The sequence below is a fragment of the Panulirus ornatus genome, chromosome 10 (genome assembly GCF_036320965.1).
Source record: "Panulirus ornatus isolate Po-2019 chromosome 10, ASM3632096v1, whole genome shotgun sequence".
NCBI classification, from domain to species: domain Eukaryota; kingdom Metazoa; phylum Arthropoda; class Malacostraca; order Decapoda; family Palinuridae; genus Panulirus; species Panulirus ornatus.
In genome coordinates this window covers 46,341,889-46,365,080 of record NC_092233.1, presented here as the reverse complement: position 1 = coordinate 46,365,080, position 23,192 = coordinate 46,341,889, and the positions used below count along the sequence as shown (strand labels likewise).

At 40.8% G+C, this 23,192-nt stretch overlaps 1 protein-coding gene across 2 annotated transcripts in view; it reads left to right on the top strand.

Moving 5' to 3' along the window:
• The window catches only part of LOC139750928 (TBC domain-containing protein kinase-like protein), a 145,800-nt gene that overhangs the window by 110,523 nt on the left and 12,085 nt on the right, over positions 1-23,192 (top strand). For both annotated transcript variants that reach the window (XM_071665840.1, XM_071665841.1), the window contains exon 4: positions 12,358-12,515. In XM_071665840.1, the coding sequence (XP_071521941.1) occupies positions 12,358-12,515 (158 nt within the window). The remainder of the gene's footprint in view (positions 1-12,357; positions 12,516-23,192) is intronic.

Sequence of the window (23,192 nt, the reverse complement as noted above, 5' to 3'; positions counted from 1 at the left end):
TGTCGCAGGTGGAATGGTGTTATAACCATGATTAGCATGATTCACCTGATAAGCCCACTTGCAGGAGTAACACAGTGGTGTTGCAGATAGAACTGTAAGTGCCTTGTTTTTTGTGGCTGTTGAGTATTTGGTAGCCTATTACACTATATGGATGCTCTTGAGCCATCTGCGGTAAACTGGAGACGTAATTGTGTTCCTTTAGCCTCACAGGGGCTGTAAAAACTGCTACATTGCACTGTCATCATGTGATAACTACACAGTTTGGAAGATCCCTGCTTATTAGAGCTAGGGTTATTCTGCTTGTGCATGAATGTTTTGGACTGGCAGGTATTCTTCCCTTTTTTTTTATCTATTACACATTTTTTATTTGTCTAGAGATTACCTTATACAACACCTATAAGTTATTGAGTTGCAATAAATTGTTTAATTGTCTTACATTTCATTGTCATGGAATTCACCCTGAAATTACCTGATATTGCCTAATACAACACCTCTAAGTTATTGAGTTGCTATAAATTGTTTAATTGTCTTACATTTTATTTTCATGGAATTCACCCTGAAATTACCTGATATCCCGTGTAACTTAGTATCCCCTGGGAAGTGTATTCTTATTTATAAGCTATCCAAGGACATGTCATTGTTTCCCTTTTAGCATGTAAAAATCATATAAAGGGATTTTGGTAAAGCAGTAAGCAACAGAAAACTTTCAGTGCTTGATAGTATGTACAGGTATATTTTCTATTTTGTCTTGTACACTTTTTTCTTTTTACGCTGGAGGTTCCAGTCACGGACAAAAGTCCACATCAAGGCTGGGCCTTAATTGAAATGTTGAGAGGTTAGTGAAAGGGAAAAAGACAAGACAAAGGAAAGTATTTAGAAATTTTGGAGGAAGTGGGAAATCCTGTCTTCTAAAATTTGGGAGATCATAGCTAAAGGGAAAGACATTAGAGAGGAGAGAGTTCCAAAGTTCTGAGATGAAGGGAAGAAAAAGGTATCAAAACAGCCTACTCTTGCATTGCCAGTGGTAACAGTAATCATGTACTGCATCAGCTTGCTGAGTATTTTATGGTTTAGTAGGGAGGGAGCACAACAGCTGGCTCGCAGGAGCATATACCAAAGAAATACCTATAGGAGGGGGAAAATGAACCAACATTGCAGCATAGGGCTAGCAGGTCAAGTTTAGAAGTTAGCCAGGAGAGTTTATAAGTCAGACTGCTTTTGACTCAGCTTTGTCAAGTAAAGATGCAGAGCTAGTACCTCCCCAGATGTAAGAGCAGTATTCCATACAAGAATGGATAACTTCTTTGTGTTTAGCAGAATAGAAATTTCAACATCTAAACAGCATTCACAGTTTTTTAGAGGCAAGCTTTGCAATTTCTGCAATGAGGGGTTTCCAAGATATGTATGTTCATATCATTTCGTCTACCCCACTGAGATATCCTGTCCAAGTCTGAGTTTATTTAAGAAGTTGTGAAGAGACAAGATGCAGATCAAGAGATAGAAAAGAAAGAAGAGTTGAAGGATGTGGAGGAGTACAGCATTGAGTCATCAGCATATGATTGCTTTTGGTTCTTTGTGAAAGAAAGGAGTTTGTTGATAAAAAGGAGGAAAAGTGCAGGAGACAGGACAGAATCTTGAGGTACACTGCTGTTGATGGAGAAAGGGGGAATGGTTTATCCATCAACAAACACAGAGATAGATTGGTCAGAGAGAAAGCTAGATATGAGGAAGCAAAGTGAGGGAGGGAAGCCAAAAGCGGGGGAACTTAGAGATAAGATCCTGATGCTACATGCAGTCAAAAGCTTTGGATATATATCAAGGGTAACTACATGGGGTTCTCCCAAATCATTCAAGTATGATGACCAGACATCAGGAAAATAGGAAAGAATTTGTGATCAGAGAGAAGACTGTGAGATTCAAGATGTCTGAGGATATAAAAGTTGAGGAGGGATTTAAAAACTTTAGAAATAGAAGATGTCAAAGCAACAGGATGATAGTTTGAGGGGTTAGAATGGTCACCCTTCCTAGGGATGTACTAATGCATGCTTCCAAGAAGGGAGGATTCTGGTCTTGAAACAAAAACAAAGCAAACAAGCAAGCACTGGTGCAAGTTTAGAGGTACACTCTTTCAGCACATGAGTATGGATGCCATTAGGACCGTAAGCCTTGCTTGTGTTCAGAAAGAGAAGTACTTTTCAAACTTCCAAAAGAGATTGCAGGAAGGGATAGGATTAGTAAGAGGAGCTTCAGGGGGTGAAAGAATGTCAGTCATCCAAAATATAGCTCGGGGAGAAACAGGAACCAAGGAGTTGCTTTGTTTATAGGAGAGACACCTTCAGTACCATAAGAACGGGAAAGTGAAGGAAAGGTAGGATACTTGGTGTGTAGCTTAAAAACCACAAACATTTAGCAATGTACAATGAATTAGAAATATTTACAGCACAGTACAAGTTTGTCATCCTCACCTTAACAAGTAACCCCCATCCCCCAAGTAAAAACACAGTCTCACCCTACCTCATGTGGCAATGCTTAGTCTCTGCTCACAGATACCACTTTTATCAACAGACTGCATTTACAGATCATATTCTCACTCTACAGACTTAGATTATAAACAACTTTAACATACTTAAACTCTTCTCCACCTGACATACACCCATCTGAAACCATACTTCCCAGATATGTACAGCTTCCTGTTTGTTCTAAATGCCACACATCTCAACACCTCTCCAAACTGATTCATCATACCATAGCACCCCTCATGCCAAAGATGAAACTTCCACATTAGAGATGCTGAACATTTGCTCATGAATTGTTCTCTCACTGCACAAAGAAAAACATAAGATCATCTCACTTTTTGACCTGTGGTACCATTTAGTGGATATACCCAGCTTCCTGATTACTACAGGGCCCCAAAAGAAGAGGAAGAGGTACTGGGACAAGAAAGTTAAACTAATTATGTGGTTAGGTTGTTGTTTGTGAGTTGTCTCTTCATGTCCCTGCCACCAAGGCTTTGGCCCTTGTTTCACATCAGACTGCTGCTTCCCATAGGATTGGCTTCAAACAGTAAAACTATGGAAAATAAGGATATGCTTACTAAGGAAATTAAATGTAGTATTTGGTTTTAAAAAACATGTTTCATTCCTCTGTGTACCTGTGCATGAACTCAGTGGAAATGAATTGGCTGATACTGTAGCTAAAGATGAATGTAGGAGAAGTGAGGTAGATTTTTATGTACCTAAACATATAGTACAAGTAAAGAATATTAGCAGAAGGAACTTTAAAGAGCCGGAGTTAGTGGAAATAGAGGGGATGATAGAAAGCAGTTGGAGTATAAAGCAGGATGATGAAATATTTTGAGGTGTTGAATTCCATATACCAGGAAAAATTAGGCATACACAACAGGCATGTGGATATTATTAGAGTTAGAATAAAACTAAGATACATCACTGGATAGGAATGTGAAATAGATTTTGAGGAAGATGATAAAAAATGTAAGATGTGTTTTATGGAAGGAAAGGGTATATTTGAATGTTAAATTCAAGAATGGAATCCATTGTATTGATTTAGTATAATTGGAGATGATATGATCACTTATGCTGTTGAACTTCTAAAGTGCATTAGTAAGGCTGTTAAACTGGAAAAGTTTAAGCAATGTTGTTGATTAATACCAGTACTTTATGGGTGAAGCCAATTGAAACTTACTACAGGTACACCACCGATTTTCAGGCACTCTTGGTTCCAAAGCCTTGTTGGATTAACCATTAAACAAATATCAAATGTTTAAGCACCCAAAGATGGTAAGTCTGTCCTTAGATTGTTTGAATCCAGTGATGTATCTAAGATATGGAAAGTAAGGCAGGTGCCCTGGGCGCCACTTGAAAGGGGGCGCCAGTGGTGTAATGGTGTCCCAGATCCAGACAATGATTCAGATCTCAAAGATTTAGATTTCTTGAACATGAAAACATATCTTTGGCATTTGGAATCACATTGATATTAGTTCAATAGTTGCTCACAAAAATTGATATTTCTGTAATGGCGTCCTGGATCCAGACAATGATTCAGATCACTCCCAAAAATCTAATCAAACGGTCCTTGTGTCATTTCTGACTTTTTCTGAAAATTTCATCGAAATTTGTTCATAACTTTTGAAAGTTGCTCACAGACAAACAAACAAATGCCAGTAAAAATGTAATCTCTTTGGCAGAGGTAATAAAGAGAGATAATATTATACATTTCCCTTTTCCATAGCCAGAGGTTGAACCATTATGTGACATTCATTTTTTCATTTCATTTCAAGCTAGAAGTTTCAGTTTTCTAAATTGTTTCTTACATTTTTCATATGTATATATATGTATATGTGTGTGTGTGTGTATATGTGCGTGTGTATGTGTATGTATGTGTATATGTATATATTTTTTTTTTCATACTATTCGCTATTTCCCGCGATAGCGAGGTAGCGTTAAGAACAGAGGACTGGGCCTTTGAGGGAATATCCTCACCTCGACCTCTTCTCTGTTCCTTCTTTTGGAAAAAAAAAAAAAAAACGAGAGGGGAGGATTTCCAGCCCCCTGCTCCCTTCCCTTTTAGTCGCCTTCTACGACACGCAGGGAATACGTGGGAAGTATTCTTTCTCCCCTATCCCCTATATATTTATATATATGTATATATATATGTATTATCCCTGGGGATAGGGGTGAAAGAATACTTTCCACGCATTCCTCACGTGTTGTAGAAGGCGACTAGAGGGGACGGGAGCGGGTGGCCAGAAATCCTCCCCTCCTTGTATTTTTTCAACTTTCTAAAATGGGAAACAGAAGAAGGAGTCACGCGGGGAGTGCTCATCCTCCTCGAAGGCTCAGACTAGGGTGTCTAAATGTGTGTGGATGTAACCAAGATGTGAAAAAAGGAGAGATAGGTAGTATGTTTGAGGAAAGGAACCTGGATGTTTTGGCTCTGAGTGAAACGAAGCTCAAGGGTAAAGGGGAAGAGTGGTTTGGGAATGTCTTGGGAGTAAAGTCAGGGGTTAGTGAGAGGACAAGAGCAAGGGAAGGAGTAGCAGTACTCCTGAAACAGGAGTTGTGGGAGTATGTGATAGAATGTAAGAAAGTAAATTCTTGATTAATATGGGTAAAACTGAAAGTTGATGGAGAGAGATGGGTGATTATTGGTGCATATGCACATGGGCATGAGAAGAAAGATCATGAGAGGCAAGTGCTTTGGGAGCAGCTGAATGAGTGTGTTAGTGGTTTTGATGCAAGAGACCAGGTTATAGTGATGGGTGATTTGAATGCAAAGATGAGTAATGTGGCAGTTGAGGGAATAATTGGTATACATGGGGTGTTCAGTGTTGTAAATGGAAATGGTGAAGAGCTTGTAGATTTATGTGCTGAAAAAGGACTGTTGATTGGGAATACCTGGTTTAAAAAGCGAGATATACATAAGTATACGTAGGTAAGTAGGAGAGATGGCCAGAGAGCGTTATTGGATTACATGTTAATTGACAGGCGCGTGAAAGAGAGACTTTTGGATGTTAATGTGCTGAGAGGTGCAACTGGAGGGATGTCTGATCATTATCTTGTGGAGGCTAAGGTGAAGATTTGTATGGGTTTTCAGAAAAGAAGAGTGAATGTTGGGGTGAAGAGGGTGGTGAGAGAAGGAGACTTGTGTGAGGAAGTACCAGGAGAGACTGAGTACAGAATGGAAAAAGGTGAGAACAATGGAAGTAAGGGGAGTGGGGGAGGAATGGGATGTATTTAGGAAATCAGTGATGGATTGCGCAAAAGATGCTTGTGGCATGAGAAGAGTGGGAGGTGGGTTGATTAGAAAGGGTAGTGAGTGGTGGGGTGAAGAAGTAAGATTATTAGTGAAAGAGAAGAGAGAGGCATTTCGACAATTTTTGCAGGGAAAAAATGCAATTGAGTGGGAGATGTATAAAAGAAAGAGACAGGAGGTCAAGAGAAAGGTGCAAGAGGTGAAAAAGAGGGCAAATGAGAGTTGGGGTGAGAGAGTATCATTGAATTTTAGGGAGAATAAAAAGATGTTCTGGAAGGAGGTAAATAAAGTGCATAAGACAAGGGAGCAAATGGGAACTTCAGTGAAGGGCGCAAATGGGGAGGTGATAACAAGTAGTGGTGATGTGAGAAGGAGATGGAGTGAGTATTTTGAAGGTTTGTTGAATGTGTTTGATGATAGAGTGGCAGATATAGGGTGTTTTGGTCGAGGTGGTGTGCAAAGTGAGAGGGTTAGGGAAAATGATTTGGTAAACAGAGAAGAGGTAGGAAAAGCTTTGCGGAAGATGAAAGCCGGCAGGGCAGCAGGTTTGGATGGTATTGCAGTGGAATTTAGTAAAAAAGGGGTGACTGTATTATTGACTGGTTGGTAAGGTTATTTAATGTATGTATGACTCATGGTGAGGTGCCTGAGGATTGTCGGAATGCGTGCATAGTGCCATTGTACAAAGGCAAAGGGGATAAGAGTGAGTGCTCATATTACAGAGGTGTAAGTTTGTTGAGTATTCCTGGTAAATTATATGGGAGGGTATTGATTGAGAGGGTGAAGGCATGTACAGAGCATCAGATTGGGGAAGAGCAGTGTGGTTTCAGAAGTGGTAGAGGATGTGTGGATCAGGTGTTTGCTTTGAAGAATGTATGTGAGAAATACTTAGAAAAGCAAATGGATTTGTATGTAGCATTTATGGATCTGGAGAAGGCATATGACAGAGTTGATAGAGATGCTCTGTGGAAGGTATTAAGAATATATGGTGTGGGAGGCAAGTTGTTAGAAGCAGTGAAAAGTTTTTATCGAGGATGTAAGGCATGTGTACGTGTAGGAAGAGAGGAAAGTGATTGGTTCTCATTGAATGTAGGTTTGCGGCAGGGGTGTGTGATGTCTCCATGGTTGTTTAATTTGTTTATGGATGGGGTTGTTAGGGAGGTAAATGCAGGAGTTTTGGAAAGAGGGGCAAGTATGAAGTCTGTTGGGGATGAGAGAGCTTGGGAAGTGAGTCAGTTGTTGTTCGCTGATGATACAGTGCTGGTGGCTGATTCATGTGAGAAACTGCAGAAGCTGGTGACTGAGTTTGGTAAAGTGTGTGAAAGAAGAAAGTTAAGAGTAAATGTGAATAAGAGCAAGGTTATTAGGTACAGTAGGGTTGAGGGTCAAGTCAATTGGGAGGTAAGTTTGAATGGAGATAAACTGGAGGAAGTAAAGTGTTTTAGGTATGTGGGAGTGGATCTGGCAGCGGATGGAACCATGGAAGCGGAAGTGGATCATAGGGTGGGGGAGGGGGCGAAAATCCTGGGAGCCTTGAAGAATGTGTGGAAGTCGAGAACATTATCTCAGAAAGCAAAAATGGGTATGTTTGAAGGAATAGTGGTTCCAACAATGTTGTATGGTTGCGAGGCGTGGGCTATGGATAGAGTTGTGCGCAGGAGGATGGATGTGCTGGAAATGAGATGTTTGAGGACAATGTGTGGTGTGAGGTGATTTGATCGAGTAAGTAACGTAAGGGTAAGAGAGATGTGTGGAAATAAAAAGAGCGTGGTTGAGAGAGCAGAATAGGGTGTTTTGAAATGGTTTGGGCACATGGAGAGAATGAGTGAGGAAAGATTGACCAAGAGGATATATGTGTCGGAGGTGGAGGGAACGAGGAGAAGTGGGAGACCAAATTGGAGGTGGAAAGATGGAGTGAAAAAGATTTTGTGTGATCAGGGCCTGAACATGCAGGAGGGTGAAAGGAGGGCAAGGAATAGAGTGAATTGGATCGATGTGGTATACCGGGGTTGACGTGCTGTCAGTGGATTGAATCAGGGCATGTGAAGCGTCTGGGGTAAACCATGGAAAGCTGTGTAGGTATGTATATTTGCGTGTGTGGACGTATGTATATACTTGTGTATGGGGGTGGGTTGGGCCATTTCTTTCTTCTGTTTCCTTGCGCTACCTTGCAAATGCGGGAGACAGCGACAAAGCAAAAAAAAGAAAAAAAAAATATTGGTGTTATATGTTTGGACAGGGGCTCAATTTCAGTGCTTCCCATAGGTGGTATTTCCCCTAGATACGCCCCTGTTTGAATCCTTTGGGGTCTTCTTCATTTTCTGTTGTTAGTGTTTTCCTAGGTGTGCATTGCCAGAATAATGCAATTTTGTATGCATTACACACCTGCTCAGGATGGAGCTGTTTGTCAGCTACGAGTTTCACAAATTCATCCACATACTTGGCAGCTCCTTCGTGGTTTTCAGACTGCTTTTCTCTGCACACTTTATTCATGGAAATTCCATGATGCTTCTTGAATTTTTAAAGCCATCCTTCACTATAAGTATACCACAGAATTGTGGTATCACCACCAAGTGCAGTGTAATTTTGTCCGGACTAAGGAGGTACCGAACCATCAGTTGCCAGAAATTTGGTGGTGTACCTGTATATACACAGACATATACATATATACACATGTATGTATCCATACTTGCTGCCTTCATCCATTCCTGTCACCACCCTGCCACACATGAAATAGTATCCCCCCCACCTCCAGTGAGGTAGTGCCAAGAAAAGAAAAATAAGGCTACATTCGTTCACACTCATGTATCATATTTTTCATACTTAATTACTGTTTCCCGTGCCAGCAAGGTAGCACCAGGAAACAGACGATGAATGGCCCATCCACTCATATACACATACATATATATACATATAGGCACATGCATGCACATATACATACATATACTGATCAACATTATTCTTTTTTTGTTATACTTAATCGCCATCACCCGCGTTAGCAAGGTAGCGCAAGGAAACAGATGAAAGAATGGCCCAAACCCACCCACATATACATGTATATACATACACACATACACATACCTATACATTTCAGCATATACATACATATACATTATTTATTATTTATTATATTTTGTCGCTGTCTCCCACGTTAGCGAGGTAGCACAAGGAAACAGACGAAAGAATGGCCCAGCTCACCCACATACACATGTACATACACGTCCACACACACACATATACATACCTAGACATTTCAACGTATACACATATATACATACACAGACATATACATATATACACATGTACATAATTCATACTTGCTGCCTTTATTCATTCCCGTCGCCACCCCACCACACATGAAATGACACCCTCCCCTCCCCCTGCACGCGCATGAGGTAGCACTAGGAAAAAACAACAAAGCCACATTCGTTCACACTCAGTCTCTAGCTGTCATGTATAATGCACCGACACCGCAGCTCTCTTTCCACATCCAGGCCCCACAAAACTTTCCATGGTTTAACCTAGACGCTTCACATGCCCTGGTTCAATCCATTGACAGCACATCAACCCTGGTATGCCACACTGTTCCATTTCACTCTATTTCTTGCACGCCTTTCACCCTCCTGTATGTTCAGGCCCCAGTTGCTCAGTCTTTTTCACTCCATCCTACCATCTCCAATTTGATCTCCCACTTTTCCTTGTTCCCTTCACCTCTAACACATATATCCTCTTTGTCAATCTTTCCTCACTCATTCTATCCATATGTTCAAATCATTTCAACACACAGAGGCCCCTTCTGCTCTCTCAACCACACTCTTTATATTTCCACTCATCTCTCTTACCCTTTCATTACTTACTTGATCAAACTACCTCACACCACATATTGTCCTCATACATTTCATTTCCAACCCACCCACCCTCCTCTGTACACCTTATCTATAGCCCATGCCTCGCAACCATATAACACTCTTGGAACCACTATTCCTTCAAACATACCCATTTTTCCTCTCTGAGATAACATTCTCTCCTTCCACACATTCTTCATCGATCCCAGAACCTTTGCCCCCTCCCCCTTTCACTTCCATGGTTCCATCTGCTGCTAAGTCCACTTTCATATATCTAAAACACTTCACTTCCTCCAATTTTTCTCCATTCAAACTTATATCCCTCAACCCTACTGAACCTAATAACCTTGCTCTTATTCACATTTATTCTCAACTTTCTCCTTTCATACACTGTTCCAAACTCAGTTTCCAATTCTCTATATACTGTACTTAAAATTATTACATTTTCTTATAAGTTCATTTCATGTAGAATTTTATGTTTCCCATAAACATTTACTGAAAACAATTTCAAGATATATTTTTCATAATCATTCTAGTAAAATATTTTTTCATTTTTCTCAATACAACACAATCTGTCACAAAACTTATATAATTTTGTGTCTGGCCATTAATGGATTGGTAAGTGCTAAGACAGGTGGGCAGAGCACATGGCTTAAGACCATGAGAGATTTAAGAGGTCCTGTCATAACATGACACATACCATTAAGTAATAGACACCATCTGCAATCTATTCTAATCAGAATTTTACCTTGACTTACATTTTTTCTTTAAAATAACTGACATGGGATGGGCTAAACAAGGCCTTGTCATAGCAGTCATGGTTGAAAGGATTATAGAGGAAGAAAAAGAGTGTAGAAATTAATCAGAGCTCCCTAGGTGTTTGCAGACCTGACTTTTAAAGGCAGAAATATTTTAGAAAAGGGGAAGATGAAAGAAAGAAGAGCACTCAACTTTAGTTTTAAAATGACATATACTACAGAGAAAAAAGACCCAACTCAAAACTTGTTGAGGTATCTTAATTACAATACAGGTACACCACCGATTTTCCAGCAACTGATGTTTCTGCACCTCCTTTAGTTTGGACAAAATTACGTGAGAGAACTTGAAATTACCTGACCACCAGACTAGTTTACTGGGCAGCCACAGATGGTGTTGTGTAGGGCTCACTTGTTTACATTCTTTAGACTGCACTCGTTGGTGGTGATACCGCAATTCTGTGAGATTCTCAGCTTATTTTGCTTAAATTTAACCATAGCTATGGCTTCTAAGATGTAAGAGAGTGTCAGTCGTGGTGTCAAAAGTAAACGCCAGTCTGTATCGATTCAAGATAAAGTAGAACAGTTGAAAAAAAATGGACCGTGGTGTTTCGGTGCATAACCTGTGTGACGTCTACAGTATTGGTTCATCAACTGTTTATGATATAAAGAAGCAAAAGGAGAAAATATTGAAATTCTATGCAGACAGTGATTCCAAGAGGCAAATGACGATTAGAAAAACTATGAAAGATGGTAAGATTATTGAGCACGATCAAGTGATGAGCGAATGGTTTTGACAGCATCGGAGCGATGGAGTGGACCTGTCACGTAACATTAAGTTGTTCCATAAAGAACTTAAATTACAACATGAGTGTGACTAGTGAAGGATGGCTTCAAAGATTCAAGAAGTGTCATGGAATTTCCATGAATAAAGTGTGCCGAGAAAAGCGGTCTGCCAAGCACAAAGGAGCTGCCAAGTATGTGGACGAATTTGCAAAACTCGTACCTGATGAGAACCTCATTCTGAGCAGGTGTATAATGTATTTTATTTACTTATTTAATTTACATTTAATATTTGTTTAATTTAAATTTCTAGCAGTCTATGGTATACTTTAGACACACAGATGTATAATTAGTGGGTTGGAGGTGTGTTGATGAATTATTATTACATGACCGCGGTTGGTCCAGTAAAATGGTTAATCCGGCAAGGCTTTGGAACCAAGAGTGCCGGAAAATCAGTGGTGTACCTTTATATGTATGTATACGTTGAATTGTAAATGTATGTATATATGCATGTGTGAGCGTTTATGTATATACATGTGTATGTGGGTGGGTTAGGCCATTGCTCATCTGTTTTCTTGCACTACCTCACTAATGTGGGAGATGGTGATTAAGTATGATAAATAATTATAAATATATAGAATTACTTACATAACAATACATTTATTCAGTTATTGTGCATACAAAATATAAGGTTAAATGATGCAGATATAATTTCTTATAGACATATAATAAATGGAATCAAGCATGAACAGGAAAATAATGTATGAAGTGGCTGGAAGATGGGAGGATGGGATTAGGGGTTATGGATGATGAGATGAGGCTTGCTGTCAGAAATATGAACAAAACCAGTTGTGGTGTGGTATATGCATACATACATTGTGTGATGCACATTTAAACTGAAATTTTCATGATATGTAGTTCACTATCCACAAAATGCTAGTGAGAACCTTGAGAAGGTAAGAAAGTTCATATGAAAACCTTGAGAAAGTTGAAATTGCTTTTATGGATCATAGTGTTGTCATAGGCAGCAATCTATGCCATTTAATTGTAAGATATGATGTATTTATGTGGGACATATAGAAACAGAATCTTGCATTGTCGCAGCATCCTCAGTAGTTAGAATAGAGAATTTTGTAGTAGATATATCTATGACTGCATGCCAGGCTCTAGAAAGGAGTCTTAGACTAAATATGTTTTTGCAGGTGATTCAAGGACTTGTTTACCTTAACAACTTTGGAACTGTCAACTGTAATTTAAGTCCTGATAATATCTTGATTGATCCATATGGCCAAGCCAAATTGTATAACTATGGCCTTTACTACATGACTGAAGCTGGCACTGCAGTGTCATTCCCTCTTGGGTGAGTTGCTGATACTTGTGTTTTGTTCAAAATTTATTATTATCTTTCACATCTTTATGTCTGTTTTCAAAATTGGAGAGTGTAAGCAAATAACTGAAGGCTTATGTGAAGGGAAATCACCAGATTTATTGAGAGTCAGCTTTTTGGATGCTTTAATCTTTGCTCTGCAGTCTTGATAACCTGTTATTTATGAATTGAAGCATGCTTTTAACCAGAGAAAGTGCCAGAACCCTATATCTTTTTTTCTCTAATAGGTCTTTCAGGTCTTCTGTACCATCTCTTTTTTATACTAATAATACTCTCCAATGTCACCCACCCAAGATTTTTCTTTAATGGGTTTCAGTGAACCTTTTATCATGACCTTTGACATCTCTGAACTGTTTGACAAGGTGTGACATGGGTCTTTTTTAACTAAACATTTTTTCCATTGCTTCTCTTCACTGTGTGCACAGTTTTCTTTCCACTCATTTAATTCCAGTCATTGATGGAGTGCTTCAAATGCCTTAGTTTAGTCCATTAATAGTATGGCGATCTTTTTTTTTCATACGTATTCACCATTTCCTGTATTAGCAACTTAAAATCAAGAACAGATGACCGAGCCTTAGAGGGAAAATCTTCACTCGGCCCTCTTCTCTGATCCTTCTTTTGGAAAATGAAACAGGAGGGGAGGATTTCCAGTCCCCCATTCCCTTCCTTTTTAGTCGCCTTCCATGACACACAGGGAATACACGGTCAGTATTCTTTCTCTTGTTATCCAAGGGACATGGCTATTTATCTATCTATATCTCTGATGTCCATTCCCAGCTGGAACTTCCTCAAAGTGGTGGCCATGGCAATAGTGTCTCCATAACTCCAGTGCCGCTTCTTAGTCCTTATTACCTCACCTTTTACAGGCCAATGGCTGAGGGCAACTCTAGTGCACTGTTTACTGAGGCTCCTACCTAATGCTCCTACCAACTACTTCCTGATGCTCCTACCTGATGTTCCTACCAACTACTTCTTACTAATGTTTCCACCTAATGCTCCTGCCTAAATGTTCCTAGGTAGGTCTAGCACAGAGCACTGACCACTGGAAAATCTCTGGTTACAAAGAATGAGCTGTATGAGTTAAGTGTTGTCAAGTTTTATGTATGACAAGGAGAACCTTTATGTTTGTGGACAGAATGCCAGTAGTCCACATGGGTCAGAACAGTGCAATTTGACAGCCACTGAATGCTGGCTCACAACACAGGTGTCACTAACCCTTCTGATACATAGAGAGGTAGTACTGTTAATTTACCTTCCTGGTTGTTAGCTGCCTCCCAGCTACTACCTACATGATAGTACAGCATCCCATGTATACCACATTGCTCCGGTTCACTCCATTCTATGCACGTCCTTTACCCTCTTGTATGTTCAGTCCCTGATCAATCATCCTTCCCTCTCCAGTTTGGTCTCCCATTCTCCTTATCTCCTCCACTTCTGACACATACATCCTCTTTGTCAACCTCTCCTTACTCATTATCTCAATATGTGCAAGTCATTTTAGAACACCCTCTTCAGCTCCTTCAACCTTGTCCTTCATATTACCACACATCTTTCTTACCCTTTTGGTACTTACTTGATTAAACCATGTCACACCACATATTGTCCTCAAACATTTTATTTCCAGCATATCCACCCTCCACTCATTCTTATCTGTAGCCCATGCTTCACTTCCATACAGTATTGTTGGCACTTCTGTACCTTCAAGCATACTCATCTTCCTCCTTTCATATAATGAAATCTCTTTCCAAAAATTCTTCAGTGTTCCTAGAACTTTTGCTCCCACGCCCACCATATGACTCACTTCCACTTTCATGATTGTATTTGCTGCCATGTCCACTCCCAGCTATCTAAAGTATTTCACTTCCTCCAAATTATCTCCACTCAAACGTACTCGCCAACAAAACTGTTCCTCTGCCCTGCCAAAATTATTAACCTTCTTTTATTCACCTTTACTCTCAGGTTCCTCGTTTCACACACACTCCCAGACTAAGGCACCAACTTCTGTATTTTCTTAATCAAATCTGCCACAATGCAGTGTCATCAGCAAAGAACAGCAGACTTACAGGAGAAAAACTGGAGGAAGTGAAGTGTTTTAGACATCTGGGAGTGGATTTAGCGGCAGATGGAATGATGGAAGTGGAAATGAATCACAAGATAGGGGAGGGAGCAAAGGTACTGGGAGCGTTGAAAAACATGTGGAAGGCGAGAACGTTATCTCAGAGAGCAAAGATGGATATGTTTGAAGGAATAGTGGTTCCACCACTGTTATATGGTTCAAGGCGTGGTTGTGTGGAGAAGGGTGGATGCGTTGGAAATTAATTGTTTGAGGACAATATGTGGTGTGAGGTGGTTTGATGGAGTAAGTAGTGAAAGGGTAAGAGAGATGTGTGGTAATAAAAAGAATGTGGTTGAGAGAGCAGAAGGGGTTGTATTGAAGTGGTTTGGCCACATGGAGAGAATGAGTGAGGATAGATTGACAAAGAGGATATATGTGTCAGAGGTGGAGGGATCGAGGAGAAGTGGGAGACCAAATTTGAGGTAGAAAGATGGAGTGAAAAAGATTTTGAGGGATTGGGGCCTGAAGATACAGGAGGATGAAAGGCTTGCAAGGAATAGAGTGATTTGGAATGATGTTATATACCAGGGTCGAGAAAGAATACTTCCCACGCATTCCTCATGTGTCATAGCAGGCGACTAAAGGGGACAGAAGCGGGGGGCTAGAAAGAGAAGAAGTAGTCACGCAGGGAGTGCTCATCCTCCTCGAAGGCTCATATTGGGGTGTCTAAATGTGTGTGGATGTAACCAAGATGAGAAAAAAGGAGAGAGAGGTAGTATGTTTAAGGAAAGGAACCTGGATGTTTTGGCTCTGAGTGAGATGAAGCTCAAGGGTAAAGGGGAAGAGTGGTTTGGGAATGTTTTGGGAGTAAAGTCAGGGGTTGGTGAGAGGACAAGAGTAAGGGAAGGAGTAGCACTACTCCTGAAACATGAGTGGTGGGAGTATGTGATAGAGTGTAAGAAAGTAAACTCTAGATTGATATGGGTAAAACTGTAAGTGGATGGAGAGAGAGATGGGTGATGATTGGTGCAAATACACCTGGGCATGAGAAGAAAGATCATGAGAGGCAAGTGTTTTAAGAGCAGCTGAGTGAGTGTATTAGTAGTTTTGATGCACGAGACCGGGTTATAGTGATGGGGTGATTTAAATGCAAAGGTGAATAATGTGGCAGTTAAGGGAATAATTGGTGGACATGGGGTGTTCAGTGTTGTAAATAGAAATGAAGAGCTTGTAGATTTGTGTGCTAAAAAAGGACTGGTGATTGGGAATACCTGGTATTAAAAAAAGAGATATACATAAGCGTACGTATATAGGTAGAAGAGATGGCCAGAGAGCGTTATTGGATTACGTGTTAATTGATAGGCATATGAAAGAGAGACTTTTGGATGTTAATGTGCTGAGAGGTGCAACTGGAGGGATGTCTGATCATTATCTTGTGGAGGCAAAGGTGAAGATTTGTAGAGGTTTTCAGAAAAGAAGAGAGGATGTTGGAGTGAAGAGAATGGTGAGAGTAAGTGAGCTTGGGAAGGAGACTTTTGTGAGGAAGTACCAGGAGAGACTGAGTGTAGAATGGAAAAAGGTGAGAGCAAGGTGAAAGCAAAGGATGTAAGGGGAGTGGGGGAGGAATGGGATGCATTTAGGGAAGCAGTGATGGCTTGCGCAAAAGATGCTTGTGCCATGAGAAGCGTGGGAGGTGGGCAGATTTGAAAGGGTAGTGAGTGGTGAGATGAAGAAGTAAGATTATGAGTGAAAGAGAAGAGAGAGGCATTTGGACGAGTTTTGCAGGGAAGTAGTGCAAATGAGTGGGAGATGTATAAAAGAAAGAGGCAGGAGGTCAAGGGAAAGGTGCAAGAGGTGAAAAAGAGGGCAAATGAGAGTTGGGGTGAGAGAGTATCATTAAATTTTAGGGAGAATAAAGATATGCTTTGGAAGGATGTAAATAAAGTTCATAAGACAAGAGAACAAATGGGATCATCAGTGAAGGGGGCTAATGGGGAGGTGATAACAAGTAGTGGTGATGTGAGAAGGAGTTGGATTGGGTATTTTGAAAGTTTGTTGAATGTGTTAGATGATAGAGTGGCAGGTATAGGGTATTTTGGTCGAGGCGGTGTGCGAAGTGAGAGGGTTAGGGAGAATGATTTGGTAAACAGAGAAGAGGTAGTAAAAGCTTTGCAGAAGATGAAAGCCAGCAATGCAGCAGGTTTGGATGGTATTGCAGTGGAATTTATTAAAAAAGGGGGTGACTGTGTTGTTGGTGGGGTGGTAAGGATATTTAATGAATGTATGACTCATGGTGAGGTGACTGAGGATTGGCAGAATGCATGCATATCGCCATTGTACAAAGGCAAAGGGGATAAAGGTAAGTGCTCAAATTACAGAGGTATAAGTTTGTTAAGTATTCCTGGGAAATTACATGGGAGGGTATTGATAGAGAGGGTGAAAGCATGTACAGAGCATCAGATTGGGGAAGAGCAGTGTGGTTTCAGAAGTGGTAGAGTATGTGTGGATCAGGTGTTTGCTTTGAAGAATGTATGTGAGAAATGCTTAGAAAAGCAAATGGATTTGTATGTAGCATTTATGGATCTGGAGAAGGCATATGTTAGAGTTGATAGAGATACTCTGTGGCAGGTATTAAGAATATATGGTTTGTGAGGCAAATTGTTAGAAGCAGTGAAAAGTTTTTATTAAGGATGTAAGGCATATATACGAGTGGGAAGAGAGGAAAGTGATTGGTTCCCAGTGAATGCTGGTTTGCGGCAGGGTGCATGATGTCTCCATGGTTGTTTGAATTTCCTTATGGATGGGGTTCTAAGGGAGGTGAATGCAAGAGTTTTGGATAGAGGGGCAAGTATGCAGTCTGTTGTGGATGAGAGGGCTTGGGAAGCACGTTGTTCGCTGATGATATAGCACTGGTGGCTGATTCGGGTGAGAAACTGCAGAAGCTTATGACTGAGTATGGTAAAGTGTGTGAAAGAAGAAAGCTGAGAGTAAATGTGAATAAGAGCAAGGTTATTAGTTACGGTAGGGTTGAGGGACAAGTCAATTGGGAGGTAAGTTTGAATCGAGAAAAACTGGAGGAAGTGAAGTGTTTTAGATATCTGAGAGTGGATTTGGCAGCGGATGGAACCATGGAAGCGGAATTGAGTCACAGGGTGGGGGAGGTGGTGAAAGTTCTGTGAGCATTGAAAAATGTGTGGAATGCGAGAACATTATCTCGGAAAGCAAAATTGGATATGTTTGAAGGAATAGTGGTTCCAACAATGTTATATGGTTGCAAGGTGTGGGCTATAGATAGAGGTGAGCGGAGAAGGGTGGATTTGTTGGAAATGAGATGTTTAAGGACAATATATGGCGTGAGGTGGTTTGATCAAGTAGGTAACGAAAGGGTAAGAGAGATGTGTGGTAATAAAAAGAGTGGTTTAGAGCAGAAGAGGGTGTTTTGAAATGGTTTGGCCACATGGAGAGAATGAGTGAGGAAAGATTGACAAAGAGGATATATGTGTGGCGGAAGTGGAGGGAATGAGGAGAAGTGGGAGACCAAATTGGATGTGGAAGGATGGAGTGAAAAAGATTTTGAGCGATCATGGCCTGAACATGCAGGAGGGTGAAAGGTGTGCATGTAATAGAATGAATTGGAACGAACTGGTATACCAGGGTCGAGCTGCTATCAATGGATTGAGCCAGGGCATGTGAAACGTCTGGGGTAAACCGTGGAAAGTTTTGTAGGGCCTAGATGTGGAAAGGGAGCTGTGGTTTCAGTGCATTATACATGACAGCGCTGCCTTGCGCATGTGTGTGGGGAGGTGGTTGTCATTTCATGTGTGCCAGGGTGGCGACAGGAATGAATAAATGCAGCAAGTATGAATAATGTACATGTGTATATATGTATATTTCTGTGTATGTATATATATGTATATGTTGAAATGTATAGGTATATATATGTGCATGTGTGGACATGTATGCATATACATGTGTATATGGGTGGGTTGGGCCATTCTTTCGTCTGTTTCCTTGCACTACCTTGCTAATGCGGGAGACAGCGATAAAGTATAATAGAAAAAATGATATTGTTTTTTCATACTATTCGTCATTTCCCGTATTAGCGAGGTACTATTAAGAACAGAGGATTGAGCCTTTGAGGAAATATCCTCACTTGGCCCCCTCCTATGTTCCTTTTTTTTTTGGAAAATTAGAAGTAAGAAGGCAAGATTTCCAGCTCCCCACTCCCTTCCCTTTTAGTTGCCTTCTATGACACGCAGGGAATATGTGGGAAGTATTCTTTCTTTCTTATCCCCAGGGATGAATGTATATATTTTATTTATTTATTTATTATACTTTGTCTGTCTCCCGCGTTAGTGAGGTAGAACAAGGAAACAGACAAAAGAATGGCCCAACCCACCCACATACACATGTATATACATACACGTCCACACATGCATATATACATACCTATACATCTTAACGTATACATATATATACACACACAGACATATACATGTATACACATGTACATAATTCATACTGTCTGCTCTTATTCATTCCCGTCTCCACCCCGTCACACATGAAATAACAACCCCCTTCCTCCACATGTGCACGAGGTAGGGCTAGGAAAAGACAACAAAGGCCCCATTCGTTCACACTCAGTCTCTAGCTGTCATGTATAATGCACCGAAACCACAGCTCCCTTCCCACATCTAGGTCTCAAAGAACTTTCCATGGTTTACCCCGGATGCTTCACGTGCTCTGCTTCAATCCATTGACAGCACATCGACCCTGGTATACCTCATCGTTCCAATTCACTCTATTCCTTGCACGCCTTTCACCCTCCTGCATGTTCAGGTCCCGATCACTCAAAATCTTTTTCACTCCCTTTTTCCCCCTCCAATTTGGTCTCCCACTTCTCATTCCTTCCCCCTCTGACACATGTATCCTCTTTGTCAATCTTTCCTTACTCATTCTCTCCATGTGACCAAAACATTTCAAAACACCCTCTTCTGCTCTCTCAACCACACTCTTTTCATTACCATACATCTCTCTTACCCTTTCATTACTTACTTGATCAAACCATCTCACGCCACGTATTGTCCTCAAACATCTCATTTCCAGCACATCCACCCTCTTGTGCACAACTCTATCCATAGCCCATACCTTGCAACCAAACAACATTGTTGGAACCACTATTCCTTCAAACATACCCATTTTTGCTTTCTGAGATAATGTTCTCGACTTCCAAACATTCTTCAATGCTCCCAGAACTTTTGCCCCCTCCCCCACCCTGTGATTCACCTCCTCTTCCATGGTTCCACCCACTGCCAAATCCACTCTCAGATATCTAAAACACTTCATGTCCTCCAGTTTTTCTCCATTCAAACATACCTCCCAAATGACTTGTCCTCAACCCTATTGTACCTAATAAACTTGCTCTTGTTCACATTTACTCTGAGCTTTCTTCTTTGACACACTTTACCAAACTCAGTCATCAGCTTCTGCAGTTTCTCACCTGAATCAGCCACCAGCACTGTATCATCAGCGAACAGCAACTGACTCACTTACCAAGCTCTCTCATCCACAACAGACTGCATACTTGCCCCTCTTTCCAAAACTCTTGCATTCACCTCCCTAACAACCCCATCCATAAACAAATTAAACAACCATGGAGACATCATGCATCCCTTCCAAAACCAACATTCACTAAGAACCAATCACTTTCCTCTCTTCCTAAACGTACACATGCCTTACATCTTCAATAAAAACTTTTCACTGCTTCTAACAACTTGCCTCCCACACCATATATTCTTAATACCTTCCACAGAGCATCTCTATCAACTCTGTCATATGCCTACTCCAGATCCATAAATGCTACATACAAATCCATTTGCTTTTCTAAGTATTTCTCACATACATTCTTCAAAGGAAACACATGATCCACACATCCTCTACCACTTCTGAAACCACACTGCTCTTCCCCAATCTGATGCTCTGTAAATGCCTTCATCCTCTCAATCAATACCCTTCCATATAATTTCCCAGGAATACTCAACCAACTTATACATCTGTAATTTGAGCACTCACTTTTATCCCCTTTGCCTTTGTGCAATGGCACTATGTAAGCCTTCCACCAATCCTCAGGCACCTCGCATAGTCAAACATACATTAGATAATCGTACCAACCAGTCAACAGTACAATCACCCACTTTTTTTTTTTTTTGATAAATTCAACTGCAATACCATCCAAACCCACTGCCTTGCCGGCTTTCATCTTTCGCAATGCTTTTACTACCTTTTCTCTGTTTACCAAATCATTCTCCCTAACCCTCTCACTTTGCACACCACCTAGACCAAATCACCCAATATCTGCCACTCTATCATCGAACACATTTAACAAACCATCAAAACACTCACTTCATCTCCTTCTCATGTCACCACTTCTTGTTATCACCTCCCCATTAGCCCCCTTCCCTGATTTTTCCCATATACATATTTTTTTTTTTTTTCTTTTTTTTGCTTTGTCGCTGTCTCCCGCATTTGCGAGGTAGCGCAAGGAAACAGACGAAAGAAATGGCCCAACCCACCCCCATACACATGCCTTGATTCAATCCACTGACAGCACGTCAACCCCGGTATACCACATCGCTCCAATTCACTCTATTCTTTGCCCTCCTTTCACCCTCCTGCATGTTCAGGCCCCAATCACACAAAATCTTTTTCACTCCATCTTTCCACCTCCAATTTGGTCTCCCTCTTCTCCTCGTTCCCTCCACCTCCGACACATATATCCTCTTGGTCAATCTTTCCTCACTCATTCTCTCCATGTGACCAAACCATTTCAAAACACCCTCTTCTGCTCTCTCAACCACGCTCTTTTTATTTCCACACATCTCTCTTACCCTTACGTTACTTACTCGATCAGACCACCTCACACCACACATTGTCCTCAAACATCTCATTTCCAGCACATCCATCCTCCTGCGCACAACTCTATCCATAGTCCACGCCTCGCAACCATACAACATTGTTGAAACCACTATTCCTTCAAACATACCCATTTTTGCTTTCCGAGATAATGTTCTCGACTTCCACACATCCTTCAAGGCTCCCAGAATTTTCGCCCCCTCCCCCACCCTATGATCCACTTCTGCTTCCATGGTTCCATCCGCTGCCAGAACCACTCCCAGATATCTAAAACACTTCACTTCCTCCAGTTTTTCTCCATTCAAACTCACCTCCCAATTGAATTGACCCTCAACCCTACTGTACCTAATAACCTTGCTCTTATTCACATTTACTCTTAACTTTCTTCTTTCACACACTTTACCAAACTCAGTCACCAGCTTCTGCAGTTTCTCACATGAATCAGCTACCAGCGCTGTATCATCAGCGAACAACAACTAACTCACTTCCCAAGCTCTCTCATCCCCAACAGACTTCATACTTGCCCCTCTTTCCAAAACTCTTGCATTCACCTCCCTAACAACCCCATCCATAAACAAATTAAACAACCATGGAGACATCACACACTCCTGCCGCAAACCTACATTCACTGAGAACCAATCACTTTCCTCTCTTCCTATTCGTACACATGCCTTACATCCTCGATAAAAACTTTTCACTGCTTCTAACAACTTGCCTCCCACACCATATATTCTTAATACCTTCCACAGAGCATCTCTATCAACTCTATCATATGCCTTCTCCAGATCCATAAATGCTACATACAAATCCATTTGCTTTTCTAAGTATTTCTCACATACATTCTTCAAAGCAAACACCTGATCCACACATCCTCTCCCACTTCTAAAACCACACTGCTCTTCCCCAATCTGATGCTCTGTACATGCCTTCACCCTCTCAATCAATACCCTCCCATATAATTTACCAGGAATACTCAACAAACTTATATACATATACATATATATATATACATATATGTATTTTTTTTTTTTCATACGATTCGCCATTTCCCGCGTTTGCGAGGTAGCGTTAAGAACAGAGGATTGGGCCTTAGAGGGAAAATCCTCACCTGGCCCCCTTCTCTGTTCCTTCTTTTAGAATTTTTTTTTTTTTTTTTTTTTTTTTTTTCATAAAGAAGGAACAGAGAAGGGGGCCAGGTGAGGATATTCCCTCAAAGGCTCAGTCCTCTGTTCTTAGCACTACCTCGCTAATGCGGGAAATGGCGAATAGTATGAAAAAAAAAAATATATATATATATATATATTTTTTTTTTTTTTTTTTTTTTTTTTTGCTTTGTCGCTGTCTCCCGCGTTTGCGAGGTAGCGCAAGGAAACAGACGAAAGAAATGGCCCAACCCACCCCCAGACACATGTATATACATACGTCCACACACGCAAATATACATACCTACACAGCTTTCCATGGTTTACCCCAGTCGCCTCACATGCCCTGATTCAATCCACCGACAGCACGTCAACCCCGGTACACCACATCGCTCCAATTCACTCTATTCCTTGCCCTCCCCTCACCCTCCCGCATATATATATATATATATATATATATATATATATTTTTTTTTGCTTTGTCGCTGTCTCCCGCGTTTGCGAGGTAGCGCAAGGAAACATACAAAAGAAATGGCCCAA